The 15,079-nt window shown below is 36.1% G+C and overlaps 1 protein-coding gene across 3 annotated transcripts; it reads left to right on the top strand.

Annotated features, from left to right (window-relative positions):
• Positions 1–954: 954 nt before the first annotated feature.
• On the top strand, positions 955–13,793 carry LOC107045479 (armadillo segment polarity protein). 3 transcript variants are annotated; one of them, XM_015267779.2, is made up of 8 exons: positions 955–1,080; positions 5,344–6,433; positions 7,115–7,383; positions 7,813–8,154; positions 8,235–8,399; positions 9,391–9,693; positions 10,887–10,983; positions 12,418–13,793. In XM_015267779.2, the coding sequence occupies exons 2-8, from the start codon at positions 5,371–5,373 to the stop codon at positions 12,603–12,605; spliced, it is 2,427 nt and encodes an 808-aa protein (XP_015123265.1). In that variant the 5' UTR covers positions 955–1,080; positions 5,344–5,370; the 3' UTR covers positions 12,606–13,793. The 3 variants fall into 3 exon arrangements, with proteins under 3 accessions (XP_015123265.1, XP_015123277.1, XP_015123273.1); XM_015267787.2 differs by lacking the exon at positions 955–1,080 and adding an exon at positions 1,597–1,673; XM_015267791.2 differs by lacking the exon at positions 10,887–10,983 and having other exon boundaries at positions 12,418–12,526.
• The last annotated feature ends 1,286 nt before the right edge of the window (positions 13,794–15,079 follow it).

Below are 15,079 nucleotides of genomic sequence, written 5' to 3'. Positions count from 1 at the left end.
TTTTTTGTCATTCCGGCCGATTGCAGAATTCATACTGCAAACTCATATTCGCCAGAAAAGTTTTTTTCGGCCTAGTGATGAAATATACTAATAGAGCACTGGGTAATAAATTTCGTTTTCAACGAATGTGTAGTTTACAGGCCGAGCCGAAGGCGAGGCCTGAGTTGTAGACACGAAATTTGTGCCCTTGTACTCTAATGTACTAATCTGATCTAAATTAACCACGACATATTTGGACCCATCTGAATTTACCCATTTTGCTATAGCAGATATATGACTATTCAATTTACTGCTTCCCTTTAATATGGTATTTTCAGGGTTGTGAATTTCTCACGTAAAGTATACTTGTCCACTTTTTAAAGAGAGCGTAAGTGAGGTATGAAATAGCATTAGTTGCATTGTTTCCTTCGCATCACTCATTCTGAATTGCATATTCAAGCCACGAATGACCAAAATGATCGAGGTATTTTCAAAATAGCTGCACCAATTATATTAGTCATGATGAGATTTCATATGGACGCCGAGTGAATAATCAAATTACGTTAGAAACAGTACTTGATTCAAGAATTTTTCAGTATAGTAAATGAGTAAAAACATTGAATGTATGAATATAACAATTTTCTGCAATAGAATGCAAACAGTATAATTCTATGTATGCGAGAATTTTACTCTATATTAAAAAATTTTATTATATGATCAATTCAACGATTGGATCACTCCTCATTCTATTTCTCCAGGGGATTGTCCGCTCAACCTTCACTCTAATCAAGCGACTACCGTATTCTAGAGAATTGAGTTTCAGTAGTTGGTGCACTCGATATTCCGCATTTGGGCGTCGTGACCTCAACCCGCGAGAACTATAAAACTTCACTCCCGAACAGCGAGCGGCGCTGTTATCGCGATTTCCCCGAAGCGTCCCTCAACCGCCATCTTTTAGTTGACGAATCTCCGTGAAATACCGTGGACGCACTAGGCGAAAGCTGTGTGGTACGTGTTGTGCGAGTGCTTGTGTGACTCATTCCACTGGATCTCAGAATCGAGTTATCAGGAAAAGGGGACAGTTCAATACGAATTAAAACGGTGAGTCCTTTTAACGATGAAATGTTGATAATTTTGGGGTCTCGTTGGGGTTTTTAAACCCGTGTTTACGCCTGGGTGTGTCAAAGTGCTATCGAATCCCCTTCTCTCCTCCCTATTGTGCCCTCGGATTCTCGTACTCTGACGCCAGCGCGCAGGGATTGTCAGAAAATGGTGATGCATTATAGTTCAGGCCCTTTGTTGTCCTGATGCATAACTGTTACGCGTCTCTCATTCTCGAGCCAGGGAGATAAATAAATATGATTTGTCGTGGCGTGTGTCGCTGCCCCGTCTAATCGAGGGTTCAGTGGTCTCTGCATTCTATTTTGCCGAGTTCTCCGGATACTCGGGGGAAAATAAAGCAGTCGAGCGTCGGTTCATGCGCGAGGTTTCCCATTTTTTATTTCATCGGATTTTTGAGGGACATTCGCGGGTGCAAGTGCAACTTTTTTGCGGGGCGATGGGGTTTTAGGCGCGGGTCGGGGAGCCATTGGGGCGGTTTGGAGAGGCTGGGGGATGGAGGTCTGAGGAACGCCGAGGGAGTGTTTATTCTTCAACCTTTGGGGTTCAGGGGAGGATACGGCGGAGGCTGCAGGGTGGGTAATTGCGTTGCTCTCGTAATGGTTCATTGATTTCAAGCTGGTTCGTGCGGGATTTTTATCTAATCGTTATCGGGGGTTTGGAGTGGTGGATGCGAGAAATTAGAGGTTCCGGGGTTTATTTGGTTTGAGAGGACGGAGGGGTGGAGGAAGCTTTTAGAGTGTTGGAGCAGGATGGGAGCTGCGGAAAGTTCTGTATGGGAAATGGCCTGTTTAAATTGAATTTCAAGATTTTTACGGAAAAGGCAACTTTTTGTTGATCTAGTTGAATCAATATTTCGTTTTCGAAGATAAAGGTTACGGATGAAGGGAGATTGAGGAATTGTTTAGAGGGTTTTCTTTAGGAGCAAATTGGGAACAAAAAGTTCGTTGTGGGAAATGTTCTCTTTAAATTGAATTTTGAGATTTTTTGGAAAAGGCCAACTTTATGGTGAACGTTGCATCAATATTTCATTTTTATTCAATTTTTCTTTTTCAATGGAAATCGTCTATTATTAAATGTTGTTTTCGGTTTCGAGTCAGGGGAGATTGAGGGATTTTTTAGAGGTTTTTCTTTTGAAAAAGTTTGGGAACTGCAAAAAGTTCGTTATGGGAAATTTTCTCTTTAAGGCCCGGGTGTATTATCTTTCGAACGCTATCTCGATGTTTTTTTTCTTCTTTCGTCATCTGAAATTATCAATTAAGTCCTGCATCATGCAGAAGTTTTGAAAAATTATGAATGAATAATCAATAAAAGTAGAAAAAATTCTTAATTTCCTTAAAGAGCATTTTTAATTTATATTCAGAATAAGTTGAATAACAAGAAATTGAAAAATGTATCTGATTTTCGGTGACAAATGGCGGCCTGTCACCCAATATCATGCAGGGGGAAGACTGATTTCGTAAATCTTTTCCCACACTGCACAGAGACATTTATTACGGAAAAGGCTCTGTGAAAAAAGTTATAATATTTTGCAGAATTTTTTAATCACACTTTTATCACATAAAAATGGCAGATGACTACATACCACTGTTTTGAAAATTGAGATACCTAGCTGTCACTTCCCATGAGGAGTTAGTGTTTTGTTATCCACTATGGAAAATGACAGCTAATAGATAATTTGCCACAGCGAATCAGATATTTGTAATTTCTACTTTTTTCAACTCATTCTGAATCTCAATTAAAACGCTCTTTGAAAAAATTAAGAATTTTTTCCAGTTCTTCTTATCATTCTATCATAATTTTTGGAAACTTCTATCTGATGTACCACTCAATTGATAATTTTGGATTACGAAAGATAAAAAAAATTCAGATAACATTCGAAAGATAGTACACCCGGGCTTTAAATTGAATTTCTAGATTTTTACGAAGAAATGAATTTTCGGTTTCGAGTGAGGGAAGATTGAGGAATTTTTTAGAGGGTTTTTTGGAGCAAATTGAGAGAGCAGATTGAGATGAAGTTATTATGGAGAGGATTCTGTATTAAATGAATTTGAAGTTTTTTACAAAAATTTTAATCTTGTGTTAAAGCAGTGAAATTAATATTTCAGTTTTTACTCAAAATTTTTTCAAAGGAAATCATCTATTATTAAATGTTATTTTCGATTTTGAGTGAGGGGAGGTTGAGAAATTTTTTAGAGGGTTTTTTTCTGGAGCAGATTGAGATGAAGTCATCATGGAAACGGTTCTGTATAAAATAAATTTGAAGTTTTTTACGAAAAGTTGAATCTTGTGTTGAAGTATTGAAAGCAATAGTTCGTTTTTTAATGTTATTTTTCTTTTCTCCAACATTTCTGGGCTGATTTTGGAAATTCAACAGCAATAACGATAATCCAGATTATTAATTTCAATCGCTTAGTTTTTTTATCCAATCGTTATCATTTTTTGTGCTATTGAATGTGAGAAAAATCTGAGATTCAGGTTTTAATCGATTTTTTATGAGTGAGAGCGAATGAAGGAATTTTTTAGGGGATTTTCTTTTGGAGCAGATTGAGAGATGTGAAAGTCATTACGGAAACGGCTCTGTATAAAATGAATTTGACCATTTTACGAAAAATTTAATTTTCTCTCGAAGTTGTGCAACGAATCTTTCGTTTTTATTCAAAATTTTGTTCAAAGGAAATCGGTCATTAAATGTTGTTTTCGTTTTTCCAACACCTCTGGAATCATTTTTCGTATTTAATAACAATGAAGGTAAACCAGAACATCAATTTCATTTGCTTCTTGATGGGGGATTTTTATCTAATCGTTATCGGTTTCTGTGGGTTATTGAATGGGAAGAAATCGGAAATTCAGGTTTTTAATCGGTTTTTGATGTGCGAGGGGAGATGCAGGAAGTTTCTAGAGGTTTTCTTTTGGCGCAGATTGAGAGATATGGAAAAGTCATTATGGAAACTGTTTTCTGTAAAATGAATTTGAAGATTTTTATGACAAATTTAATCTCGTATTAAAGTAGTGAAATGAATCTTTGAAAATGGGATTGAAATGGGATTTTTATTATCTAATCGTTTTCTTTTAGTTATTGAATGTGAAAGCAATCAGAGAGTGAAATTGTTTTTATTCTGTTTTTGAGTAATACCTAGGAGGTGAAGGAAATTTTCAGTCAATTAGGGTAGATGAATGAATTCTTGGCGTGATTTTTTTGGACAGATTAGTGTTAATAATTCCTTCCGAAAACCGTTTTCTCTAAAATAAATTTAGCAATTTTAATGAAATACTCAACTTTATGTTAAACTAGTGAAGTGTACACTTAATTTTTATTCAAAATGTTTTCAACGAAAATTATCTATAATTCAATATTATTTTCATTTTCTCCAACATTTCTAAAATGATTTCGGAATTTAACAATAATGACGATGACTCAGATTATCAATTCATTTTTTTCCTTTATGGGAAATTTTTATCTAATCGTTCACATTTTTTAACGTTATTGTTTGTGGAAGAAATTAGACATTGGAATTGTTTTTATTCGATAGAAATTGGTAGCTGTAAAAAATTCCTTATGAAAACCCTTTCTGCAAAATAAATTCGGAAATTTTTATGAAATACTCAAATTTATGTTAAACTAGTGAAGTGTACACTCCATTTTTATTCAAAAAGTTTTCAAACAAAATCATCTATAATTGAATATTATTTACATTTTCTCCAACATTTCTAAAATTTGTTTGGAGATTCAACAACAATGACGATGAATCATCTTATTAGTTTCATTGTTTCCTTTATAGGCGATTTTTACCTAATCGTTCCAATTTTTTTAGTTACGGGAGATGAATGAATTTTTGGGAGAATTTTTTGGACAAATTGATAGCTGTAAAAAATTCCTTATTCCGTTTACTCAAAAATAAATTCCGCAATTTTTATGAAATACTAAACCAGTGGAATGCACACTCCTGTTTTATTCCAAATGTTTTCAAATCAAATCATCTACAATTGAATATTGTTTCCATCTTCTCTAACATCTCTGAACCATCTCATTAATTTACCTAATCGATTTTTACCTAATCGTTATAATTTCCTTCTCGTTATTGAATGTCAATAAGCGATCGCCGTTTTCCTCGGATTTTAGTAATTCCGTGGAACTTATCCTGCTGTAAAAATATCCAGAAACAATCCTCGAAATGTAATTGAAAAATTCACCCCCTTGTTCCCCCTAAACTTCCACTTACCCTCCCCCAACACTACTTCCAGGTGTGGACAGTGTCACCCGTTGGAGCGATGTCTTACCCAATGCCGTCGAACCAGTCGCGACCAGTGTCCCACGGTAACTACCAGGGTCCCTGTGACCTCCCAATGGGTTCCTCAAAGGAGCAAACCCTGATGTGGCAGCAGAACTCCTACATGGGTGATTCCGGCATTCACTCTGGAGCGGCCACCCAGGCCCCCTCGCTCTCTGGCAAAGAGGACGACGAGATGGAGGGGGACCAGCTGATGTTCGACCTGGACCAGGGATTCACCCAGAACCTCACCCAGGACCAGATAGACGAGGTGAACCAGCAGTTGAGCCACACTCGCTCCCAGCGTGTGCGAGCAGCAATGTTCCCCGAGACTCTGGAGGAGGGGATTGAAATTCCCTCGACGCAGTTCGATCCTGCCCAGCCGACAGCTGTTCAGCGACTCGCTGAGCCCAGTCAGATGCTTAAACATGCTGTTGTCAATCTGATAAACTACCAGGACGACGCTGATCTGGCCACACGAGCCATTCCAGAGCTCATCAAGCTCCTCAACGACGAGGACCAGGTGGTGGTGTCACAGGCTGCCATGATGGTGCACCAGCTCTCGAAGAAGGAAGCCTCTCGCCACGCCATCATGAACAGCTCGCAGATGGTGGCCGCCTTGGTCAGGGCCATCTCCAACAGCGACGACCTCGAGTCGACGAAAGCTGCTGTGGGAACTCTTCACAATTTGTCCCATCACAGGCAGGGGCTTCTCGCCATATTCAAGAGTGGGGGCATCCCCGCTCTCGTTAAATTACTCAGCTCTGGGGTGGAGTCTGTCCTGTTCTATGCTATCACCACTCTTCATAACCTTTTGCTTCATCAGGATGGCTCCAAAATGGCCGTTCGCCTCGCTGGGGGGCTTCAGAAAATGGTGGCTCTGCTACAACGGAATAATGTCAAGTTTCTGGCTATTGTCACGGACTGCCTGCAGATCCTCGCGTATGGGAATCAGGAGAGCAAACTTATTATTCTTGCTTCACAGGGACCCATCGAACTTGTGAGGATCATGAGGTCTTATGATTATGAGAAACTGCTGTGGACTACTTCCAGGGTTTTGAAAGGTAATTTTTGGAGGGGAATTTTGATGTTTTTGAATTGCTGGATTTTTCAGAAAATTTTTGGAAAATTTACCAGCGAATGTTTTATTATATAATTTTATATAATTGCGAAGGGTTTTGCTCGATTACATTTATCGCATAATTTGATGAATAATTTTTTTTTTTCATTTGGAAGAAAATTTTTAGGGGGAATTTTGCTATTTTTGGATTGTTGGATTTGTCAGAAATTTTTAAAAAATTTAGCGGCGAATGTTTTATTTCAATTTTAATTTACAGTTTAAATTGCGGAGAGTTTTACTCGATTTTTTTTATCACATAATTTGCTAAATAATATTTATTTATCCATTTTATTCTAATTCAAATCGCAAAATTTTTAGCTCTCGTTATTCTATAAAAATTGATAATTGCACTGTTTGATTGTTTTTTCTCGAAGTAAATTCAACTTTACAACAATTTTATCTGGTTTAACAACCAATATTCTGTTAACATTCACCAAAAACCCAGTCATGTCATGAATTTTTTTTTCGTTGTAATATCTATTTTTTTCATCAATATTTAGTTGATATTGACAAAAATAATTATTTCACGTGTTGTTTTTCGTTTTAATATTACCAGTTTTGGTTTTTCATCAATATTTAGTTAATATTGACTAAAAAAATTATTTCAAATGTTTTTTCGTTTCAGTATTGTCAGTATGCTCCAGCAACAAGCCAGCGATTGTCGACGCAGGTGGTATGCAAGCATTGGCCATGCACTTGGGCAATGCGAGCCAGAGGCTCGTGCAGAATTGTCTCTGGACCCTGCGAAATCTCTCAGACGCTGGGACGAAGGTCGATGGCCTCGAGGGACTACTCCAGGGGTTGGTTCAGGTTCTTGCGTCCAATGACGTCAATGTCGTAACTTGTGCCGCTGGAATTCTGTCTAATCTCACGTGCAATAATCAACGTAACAAGGTAAATATGAAATTATCTCGTAAACCAGCTATTTGATGACAAAATATCTTCAGACCTTTTTTGTAACTGACGAAATTCCCCCAAAAAATAATTTTACGACATTTTCTCTTAAATCAACTCCTTCACGAGATAACCGTAAAGTCAACAATAACGAATTTTACTCACGATTTAATTTTTCCAAAAATTTATGTTTCAAATCATTTTGAATGGTTCATTATCTCGTAAATGACTCATCTTACGAATAAATGTCAAAATATATGTTCTGTACAAAATTTTCTCATCTACAAAAAAGATCTCTTGACATTTTCCCTTAAAATCCCTCGTTCGCAGGTTAAAAACACTTTTAGAAAAAATTGATATCACGATTGTTTTTTAATTTCTTTATTCTCCTCTCGAACTGTTTCGCTGACGTCTTGATTAACCCTCTAGGCAACAGTCTGCAATGTTGGTGGTGTTGACGCCCTCGTGCGTACAATCGTAAATGCCGGTGATCGTGAAGAGATCACAGAGCCAGCAGTCTGTGCCCTTCGTCACCTGACATCACGTCACGTCGAGGCAGAAATGGCACAGAATGCTGTACGCATTAATTACGGTATTCAGGTGATAGTGAAGCTCCTTCATCCACCATCACGTTGGCCACTGGTCAAAGCTGTCATTGGGCTCATTCGTAATCTGGCGCTGTGCCCAGCCAACCACGTCCCACTGCGCGAACATGGGGCTATTCATCATCTCGTGAGGCTTCTTGGTCGAGCATTCCAGGATACAGAGAGGGTAATTCGGTTGTTTCGATCTATTGTGATGATATTTCATGTTCTGGGAGGGAAATTTAATTATTTTTATTCGGTTCACAGCAAAGAGCCTCTGTGACGGGCATGGGGAGCCAGCAAGCTTACGCTGATGGTGTTCGTATGGAGGAGATCGTTGAAGGAACTGTTGGTGCACTCCATATTCTTGCGAGAGAATCACATAATAGGGCTATTATAAGGGCTCAGAGTGTGATTCCAATCTTTGTTCAAGTGAGTAGACGTTGGTTAAACGTAACTCAAGTTTTGGAGATTAAAATCGAAATAAATTCTAAACGGGAGTTAATATAAATCATAACATTGTGGGAATTGAGTTCAGTCTGTCATCAATTGATAGTCTAGTCTTATTTATAATAATTCATTTAGAAGTGGCAAATTAACACAGACTCTTATGAGAAAATGAATTAGTCGAGGCTAGGGAGAAGATTAAAATGTTGGGAGAATGTTGAAAAATCAGAAAAAATGGTAAAAATTAGATGTCTAATATGACATTATCTTTAGTCTCAAAATTTTGTAATAAATAATTCATGTTTCTGGGTATCACGAGGGTACAGGATTGCCCTAGTCAAACGAGAGGCTATTGTTTAAGAAAATGATTGCCGGAGAATTTGATGGATTAATTTATCATACTTGTAAAAGTTAGAATTCATGAAACAAATTATCAATGATGAATAATTTATTTTTTTGCACATTTTAAATTTCGTCGGAAATTCACTGATCCCATGAATAACTCAAATTGTAGATTTTTCAAATGACATTTCATGGAAATTGATAGGAATAAGGAAATTAAATTAAATATTTCCTTCAATTTTTAATTGATTGAAAATTTCATAGAATTTCCAATGGGAAGTTTCAAGAAATTGACAGAATAAATGAAAAAATTGATGCAAACTGTAAATTCCAATTCAATTATTCCATGAAAATTAACAGAATTCAATAAAATTCTAATAAATATATTCTGCAATAGCCAATGAATTGAAAACTTTGCTGAATTTAGAGAATTCTTGGCTTCCTGTTCTTAAAAAATGAGAAAATTTAGTAAAATTTGAATTTTATCATTTTTTTCGTTTACATAATATTCAATATTCAGGAAGAAATGAATATAAATCAAGATAACACGAGATAATCTTTAAATCTCTTGTTATTATTAATTACAAAAGACAATTACGAAATGATTTCTGATTAATACTGACTCCTCCAACAGTTGCTGTTCAATGAAATCGAGAACATCCAACGTGTGGCAGCAGGAGTGCTCTGCGAACTGTCCAACGACAAGGAAGGCGCTGAGATGATCGAGCAAGAAGGTGCAACAGCACCCCTCACAGAACTCCTCCACTCGCGCAACGAGGGTGTCGCAACCTACGCAGCAGCCGTGCTGTTCCGTATGAGTGATGACAAGCCTCAGGACTACAAGAAACGTCTCTCACTGGAGCTGACTAACTCGCTATTCCGTGAGGACACGAATATGTGGAATAATGCGGACTTTGGAATGGGTCCGGATCTACAGGTGAGCAATTTTCCAAATTAATTACTCACTATTTATTGTTAGTTATTATGCTAGGGGAATGTTCGAGTGAATGATAGTTTTACGAGAATTACACTGATGGAAAGAAGAAATTGAAATGACATGAATATGTTTCGACGTTTGAATGTTTCATTCTGCCAGTGTAATATATCAGTAATTAAATCCCACGCAAGTTTAGCTTATCCTCAATTTATTTTAGCTTATCTTTTCGTAGAAATTCAATTAAATGTCTGTAGACTAGATTTTTTAATCAACTAAGTTGAAGGTAGGCGTTGACAACTAAATTATTCAGTCATCCCTGAAATGTCGAAGAATTTTTATTTTTATTCTTCACCCTTTATCAATATTTCTTAGGCTCTCAGAGGAATTTTGAGGTGAATGACATTTTTACGTGAATTACACTGATGGGAACAAGAAATTGAAATGACATCTATATGTTTAGCTTATTCTCAATTTATTTTAGCTTATATTTTCGTAGAAATTCAATTAAAAAAAAAATGAAGAAGGTAAATGTCTGTAGACTAGATTTTTTAAACAACTAAGTTGAAGGTAGGCATTGACAACTAAATTGTTCAGTCATCCCTGAAATGTCGAAGAATTTTTATTTTTATTCTTCATCGTTTATCAATATTTTTAGGCTCTCAGAGAAATTTTGGGGTGAATGACATTTTTACGTGAATTACACTGATGGGAGGAAGAAATTGAAATGACATGAATATGTTTAGCTTATTCTCAATTTATTTTAGCTTATCTTTTCGTAGAAATTCAATTAAATGTCTGTAGACTAGATTATTTAATCAACAAAATTGTAGGTAGGCGTTAATAACTAAATTATGCCATCATCCCCGAAATATCGAAGAATTTCACAGCATTATCATCGCTACATGTGCTTCCAACAGTCCAAATAATGACGACTCCTCAACTCTCTTAACTTATTTCTAAAAATATTCCAATAGTTTGTTTTTACATCCCAAACACATTTATCATTCAAACAAGTCATCATCATTGTCGTAACATGTTGTATGCCACATTTACCAATCATCGTAATTAATCATTCTACGAATGTTTTGTTTATCATCTGTGAGACGAGTGGAGATTGCGGATTTTTTTTTGTTTTTTTTTTATTTTCGTTGAATATTCAGTTTTTTTTTTATCATTTACAACGTGATCTCCAGGACATGCTCGGCCCTGACCAAGGTTATGATGGTATGTATGGACAGGGACCTCCTAGTGTTCACAGCAGTCACGGTGGACGTGGTTATCAACCCCAAGGTAAGGAGTCTCTCCATCTCATCAAGTTGTACATAATTTCATTGAACATCACTAGACTCCAGTTGTACATTAAATTACACTAGTTTAACAGACCTAGTCCTCATTAAATTCTAACAACTCATCGAGTGATTAAAAATGCTCATGGATATTTAACATTATGTTATTTTGACAGCAGCATAACCCACGGAATTTATACTAAAATAAACGGCAACGAGAGCTTAAAGAGAACAATAGGTGAAACATCAATTGAATTTTTCATGTGTTTTTTTTTCTGCTTGCCATTTTTATTCGTATTTTTCATTTCAGTGTGAACCATTGCTTATTTTTACAATATAAATTAATATTCGATCCATGCAGTAATTGTTAATGCAATAATTAGTGAATTTTGCAAGTGTTAATTGCTCAATGTAATTTGTTTATTTATTTTTTAATTTTTTTATTTTAAAGAGAATTGTTTTGCGCTGCATGTGTGTTTGACTGTTGATGTGATACATGAATAATATAACGTAGTAATTTTAATTGAGGGGATTGGATGGGCGAATTACTCCTCAATTTTAGTGTTTCACGTCGTGAAAATAAATATGCGAGGGGAAAGGAATTTCAAAGGCCGATTGAGGGCTGGCGAAACGCCTCACACAGAAAGAGCAATCAACAAACTGCAAACGTGGAGCTTGTATTTCGTCATGCCTTTCATCTTTCCCTCCATCTCCGCCCCTTTTCAAGCCCCCCCTACCTGTCAGATGTTCATTGAAGCTGAAAAATCAATAAAGCTTCACTTTAAAATGGACCATTTACCTCTGGCTCATCTTCAGACTGCAACTGCTGGAGATTACAAGTGCCATATAAAAGGAGTTTTTATATTCAATTCAAGAGAGATGTGCAATCTTTGTTGCTAACGGAGGGAAGAAGATTGGAGAGTCCCTGGGAGAAATCGATTTTGAGTTTTCGGGGAATATCTCCGAATCTAAGGGAGATAACGAATTTTTCGTAATAACCTTTTTTGTAGAGCAAATTGAGGGCTACAGAAAAGGTCATGGCAAAAATTTTGCTATCTGACTTAGATCCCGAGATATTTGTTGAAAACTGAATTAATAATTCATGGGTTTTAATTCAATTCGTACATCGGAGTTCAGAAGTTTGAGAATATCTCCGAATCTAAGGGAGATAGCGCATTTTTCGTCATAACCATTTTTGTAGAACAAATTGAGGGCTACAGAAACGGTTATGACAAAAATTTCCCGATCTGCCTTAGATTCCGAGATATTCATTAAAAAGTGCCCAATCGTCAAAATCGACACGAAAATTAGAATTGAAATTTTCCCTTCTTTCGTAATGAAGATCATATTTACCATAAAAACTCGATACTTTACTATATTTGATTTTCATCGTGTGGAATTGAAGTTATTAACGAAAATTTTCTCCTATTTTTCACAGCCGGTTATGACCAGATACCAATAGACTCAATGCAAGGATTAGAAATAGGGGGTGGTTCAACATATGGCGCTATGGACGCTATGGATGTGGCACACGAGGGTGACTTGAGCTTTGATCATCTGGCTGAGCTTCCAGCGCCGCCGCAGGACAACAATCAAGTCGCAGCCTGGTACGACACAGACTTGTAAAAAAAAGTCCCATGCAGAAAAATGAGAGTTTTCTTTAAATGTCTGTGGACACAGCCCGCGCTGGAGGCTCTCCTCGAAATTAACGAAGGCCGGGTGAAATAGTATTTTTTATTGAATTCATTTGGCATGACGTTCATGAATAAAATATCATCAATTGAGACAAAGAAATAATCAATTTCTATTTGATTTGAAGAGTGTTATTTTTTTTAACGAAGGGAAATGCATTCTCTCATTCATTATTCATCAGTTCCATATTTACCCATTCATTTGTGAATTTACACGTCAAGTGTACTCGACAATTTGCCCAGAGTATTAATTAAAATATAATTGACATCTCTCAACTACAAATTGTTATTTTATTCATCAACAGAACGACGAATTACTCTTTATTTTTAGCCAATGGCTAATAAATTCTATTATTTTTTCTATGTATTTTAATTTTTATATTATATATTATTACATACGCAATTATCGTGTAATGCGCAGGATACGCCTACAATTGAGGCTCTTATTCACTCTTTCGTTAAAGTTTTTTTTGCAATTGATAAATAATCGACTGAAATAAGAGAGAATATTTGTTATACAAAGTGAGCAAAAAAAAATTACGTCTCCTGTATTTTTTATTTGTCTATAATCGCGTTAATGAGAAATCTTCGTAACATAGTATTATAAGAATTGGATACTGTTTTTTCGAGAAACCATTCAACACTGAAACGAGTAAATTAAGAGTAATCATTAAAAAATGGAGATTCACAGGCCATAAGAATAAACAATCCCGTTTTCATGCGAATTCTGAGGAAATGAAGAAAAACTATTTATACAATTTTTCGTCCCCCCTGAAGTGTTAGTGCAGCTCGACTATGAATTAAATTAATTACAATCACGTATTAAACAATTATATCAATGGATTTTTCGCATTATACATTTTACAGGGTCGTAACGGAGAAAACACAAATCAAGATGAATTAAAATTAAATATATATTAATTTCATTTATCATTAATTAATATGTAGGTAAAATTGCACCGAGCGGATTTTTGGGGTATCAGTTCGAAAATCCGTGCGTCGTCAATGTAAATTAGATTTAACGACAAAACAAATAAAACAAAATCAAATATGTAATTCGTACAGGTATATGTATCGTTTACTTGTCCATACGAATAAAATAAAAACGTCAAAAATCCATTTGCATTTCGTATTTATTCATTAACTTAGGGGGCTATGCTCCCTGATCGCTCCATTCCCTAATCCCCATATCACGTACATGTGATCCTCATATGACCTCCATGATCCTTATTCTGACCCTGGTGACCCATAGTTTCTGGTCCTTGTTTTTTTACGCCCATGACCCTTATTTTGACCCTTACTCTGAACCTTGTGGCCCTTAATCTGATTCTTGTGACCCTGATATGACCCCTATTCTGATCCTTTTGACCTTTGTGATCCTTAATCTGACCCTCGTGACCCTTATTCTGAACTTCGTGAACCTTAATCTGACCCTCGTGACCCTTATTCTGAACTTCGTGAACCTTAATCTTACCCTTGTCACCCTTGATCTGAACATCGCGAACCTTAGTTTGACCCTCGTGACTCTTATTTCGACCGTCATGACCCTTATTTCGATCTTCGTGATCTTTAATTCGAGTCTTAATTTTGAGTACCAAATGTTTATCACCAGAAATTCATTGGGATTTTTGTAAAATAGAGAGCAGCATTGGAAAAATTATTTTTTGATGAAATATTCTCGACATTTCTTCATTCTCATGTAACCCAATAATTTAAAATGAGGATCTGGTAACGCAGGATATTGTACGCGATATCCTGCGTTATCATCATACAACTCCTGAATAATCCACGAAACACTCGAAGAAATCAAAAAAATTCCTTCATCTTCGTATTGACACAAACCGTGTCAAATAAATTCAATACAGGCATTCCGTCCCCACCCTACGATCATACTCAACTCTATTAGAAACGTTACTCGAGAAGTAGGCTATTGAATGACAAATGCTCTTGACTCCTCGGTAATCCCAGACAAACACGTCAAACGACACCCTATACACTCGTTGAAATCGACACTTCTGCTTCTATCTAACGTGTCCCGAAGGATTTTTATTGTGATTCGAGCAGCTAGTACAACATCACTTTAAAAGATAGTCACATAATAATAGCATTGCTACATTGCCATCACTTTCAAAAATTATATCCTCTTAATGTAGCTCTGCCCTTACGGTAAATTCAAAGATTATTGAAAACTGCAGAAAAATTGCAGAAAACTCGATTAGATTCGGAATTCTAATTTTTTTCTCAATTTAATTATCGTTTCGGTTTTTCAAAGAAGAAATGTTTAAAAATCAGGATTTAACCCAGTGTCTTATGTGAACATCAACATTTCTATTGTAATCAAAGATTAAAATCTGAATTTTTTTTCACTAGATGTGAAAAAATCAAGAATTTTTTAACACAAAAATAATC

Source organism: Diachasma alloeum, unplaced genomic scaffold (genome assembly GCF_001412515.2).
Source record: "Diachasma alloeum isolate Michigan unplaced genomic scaffold, Dall2.0 Dall_scaffold_00180, whole genome shotgun sequence".
NCBI lineage: Eukaryota > Metazoa > Arthropoda > Insecta > Hymenoptera > Braconidae > Diachasma > Diachasma alloeum.
Note: the sequence above shows the minus strand (reverse complement) of the source record. Positions and strands in the feature narration are given on the sequence as shown.

Coding starts and splice junctions, on each gene's coding strand:
- LOC107045479 (XM_015267779.2), top strand. CDS start 5,371: ATGTCTTACCCAATGCCGTCGAACCAGTCGCGACCAGTGTCCCACGGT. Junction 7,384..7,812: donor GCAATAATCAACGTAACAAG/GTAAATATGAAA, acceptor TTAACCCTCTAG/GCAACAGTCTGCAATGTTGG. Junction 9,694..10,886: donor GAATGGGTCCGGATCTACAG/GTGAGCAATTTT, acceptor CGTGATCTCCAG/GACATGCTCGGCCCTGACCA.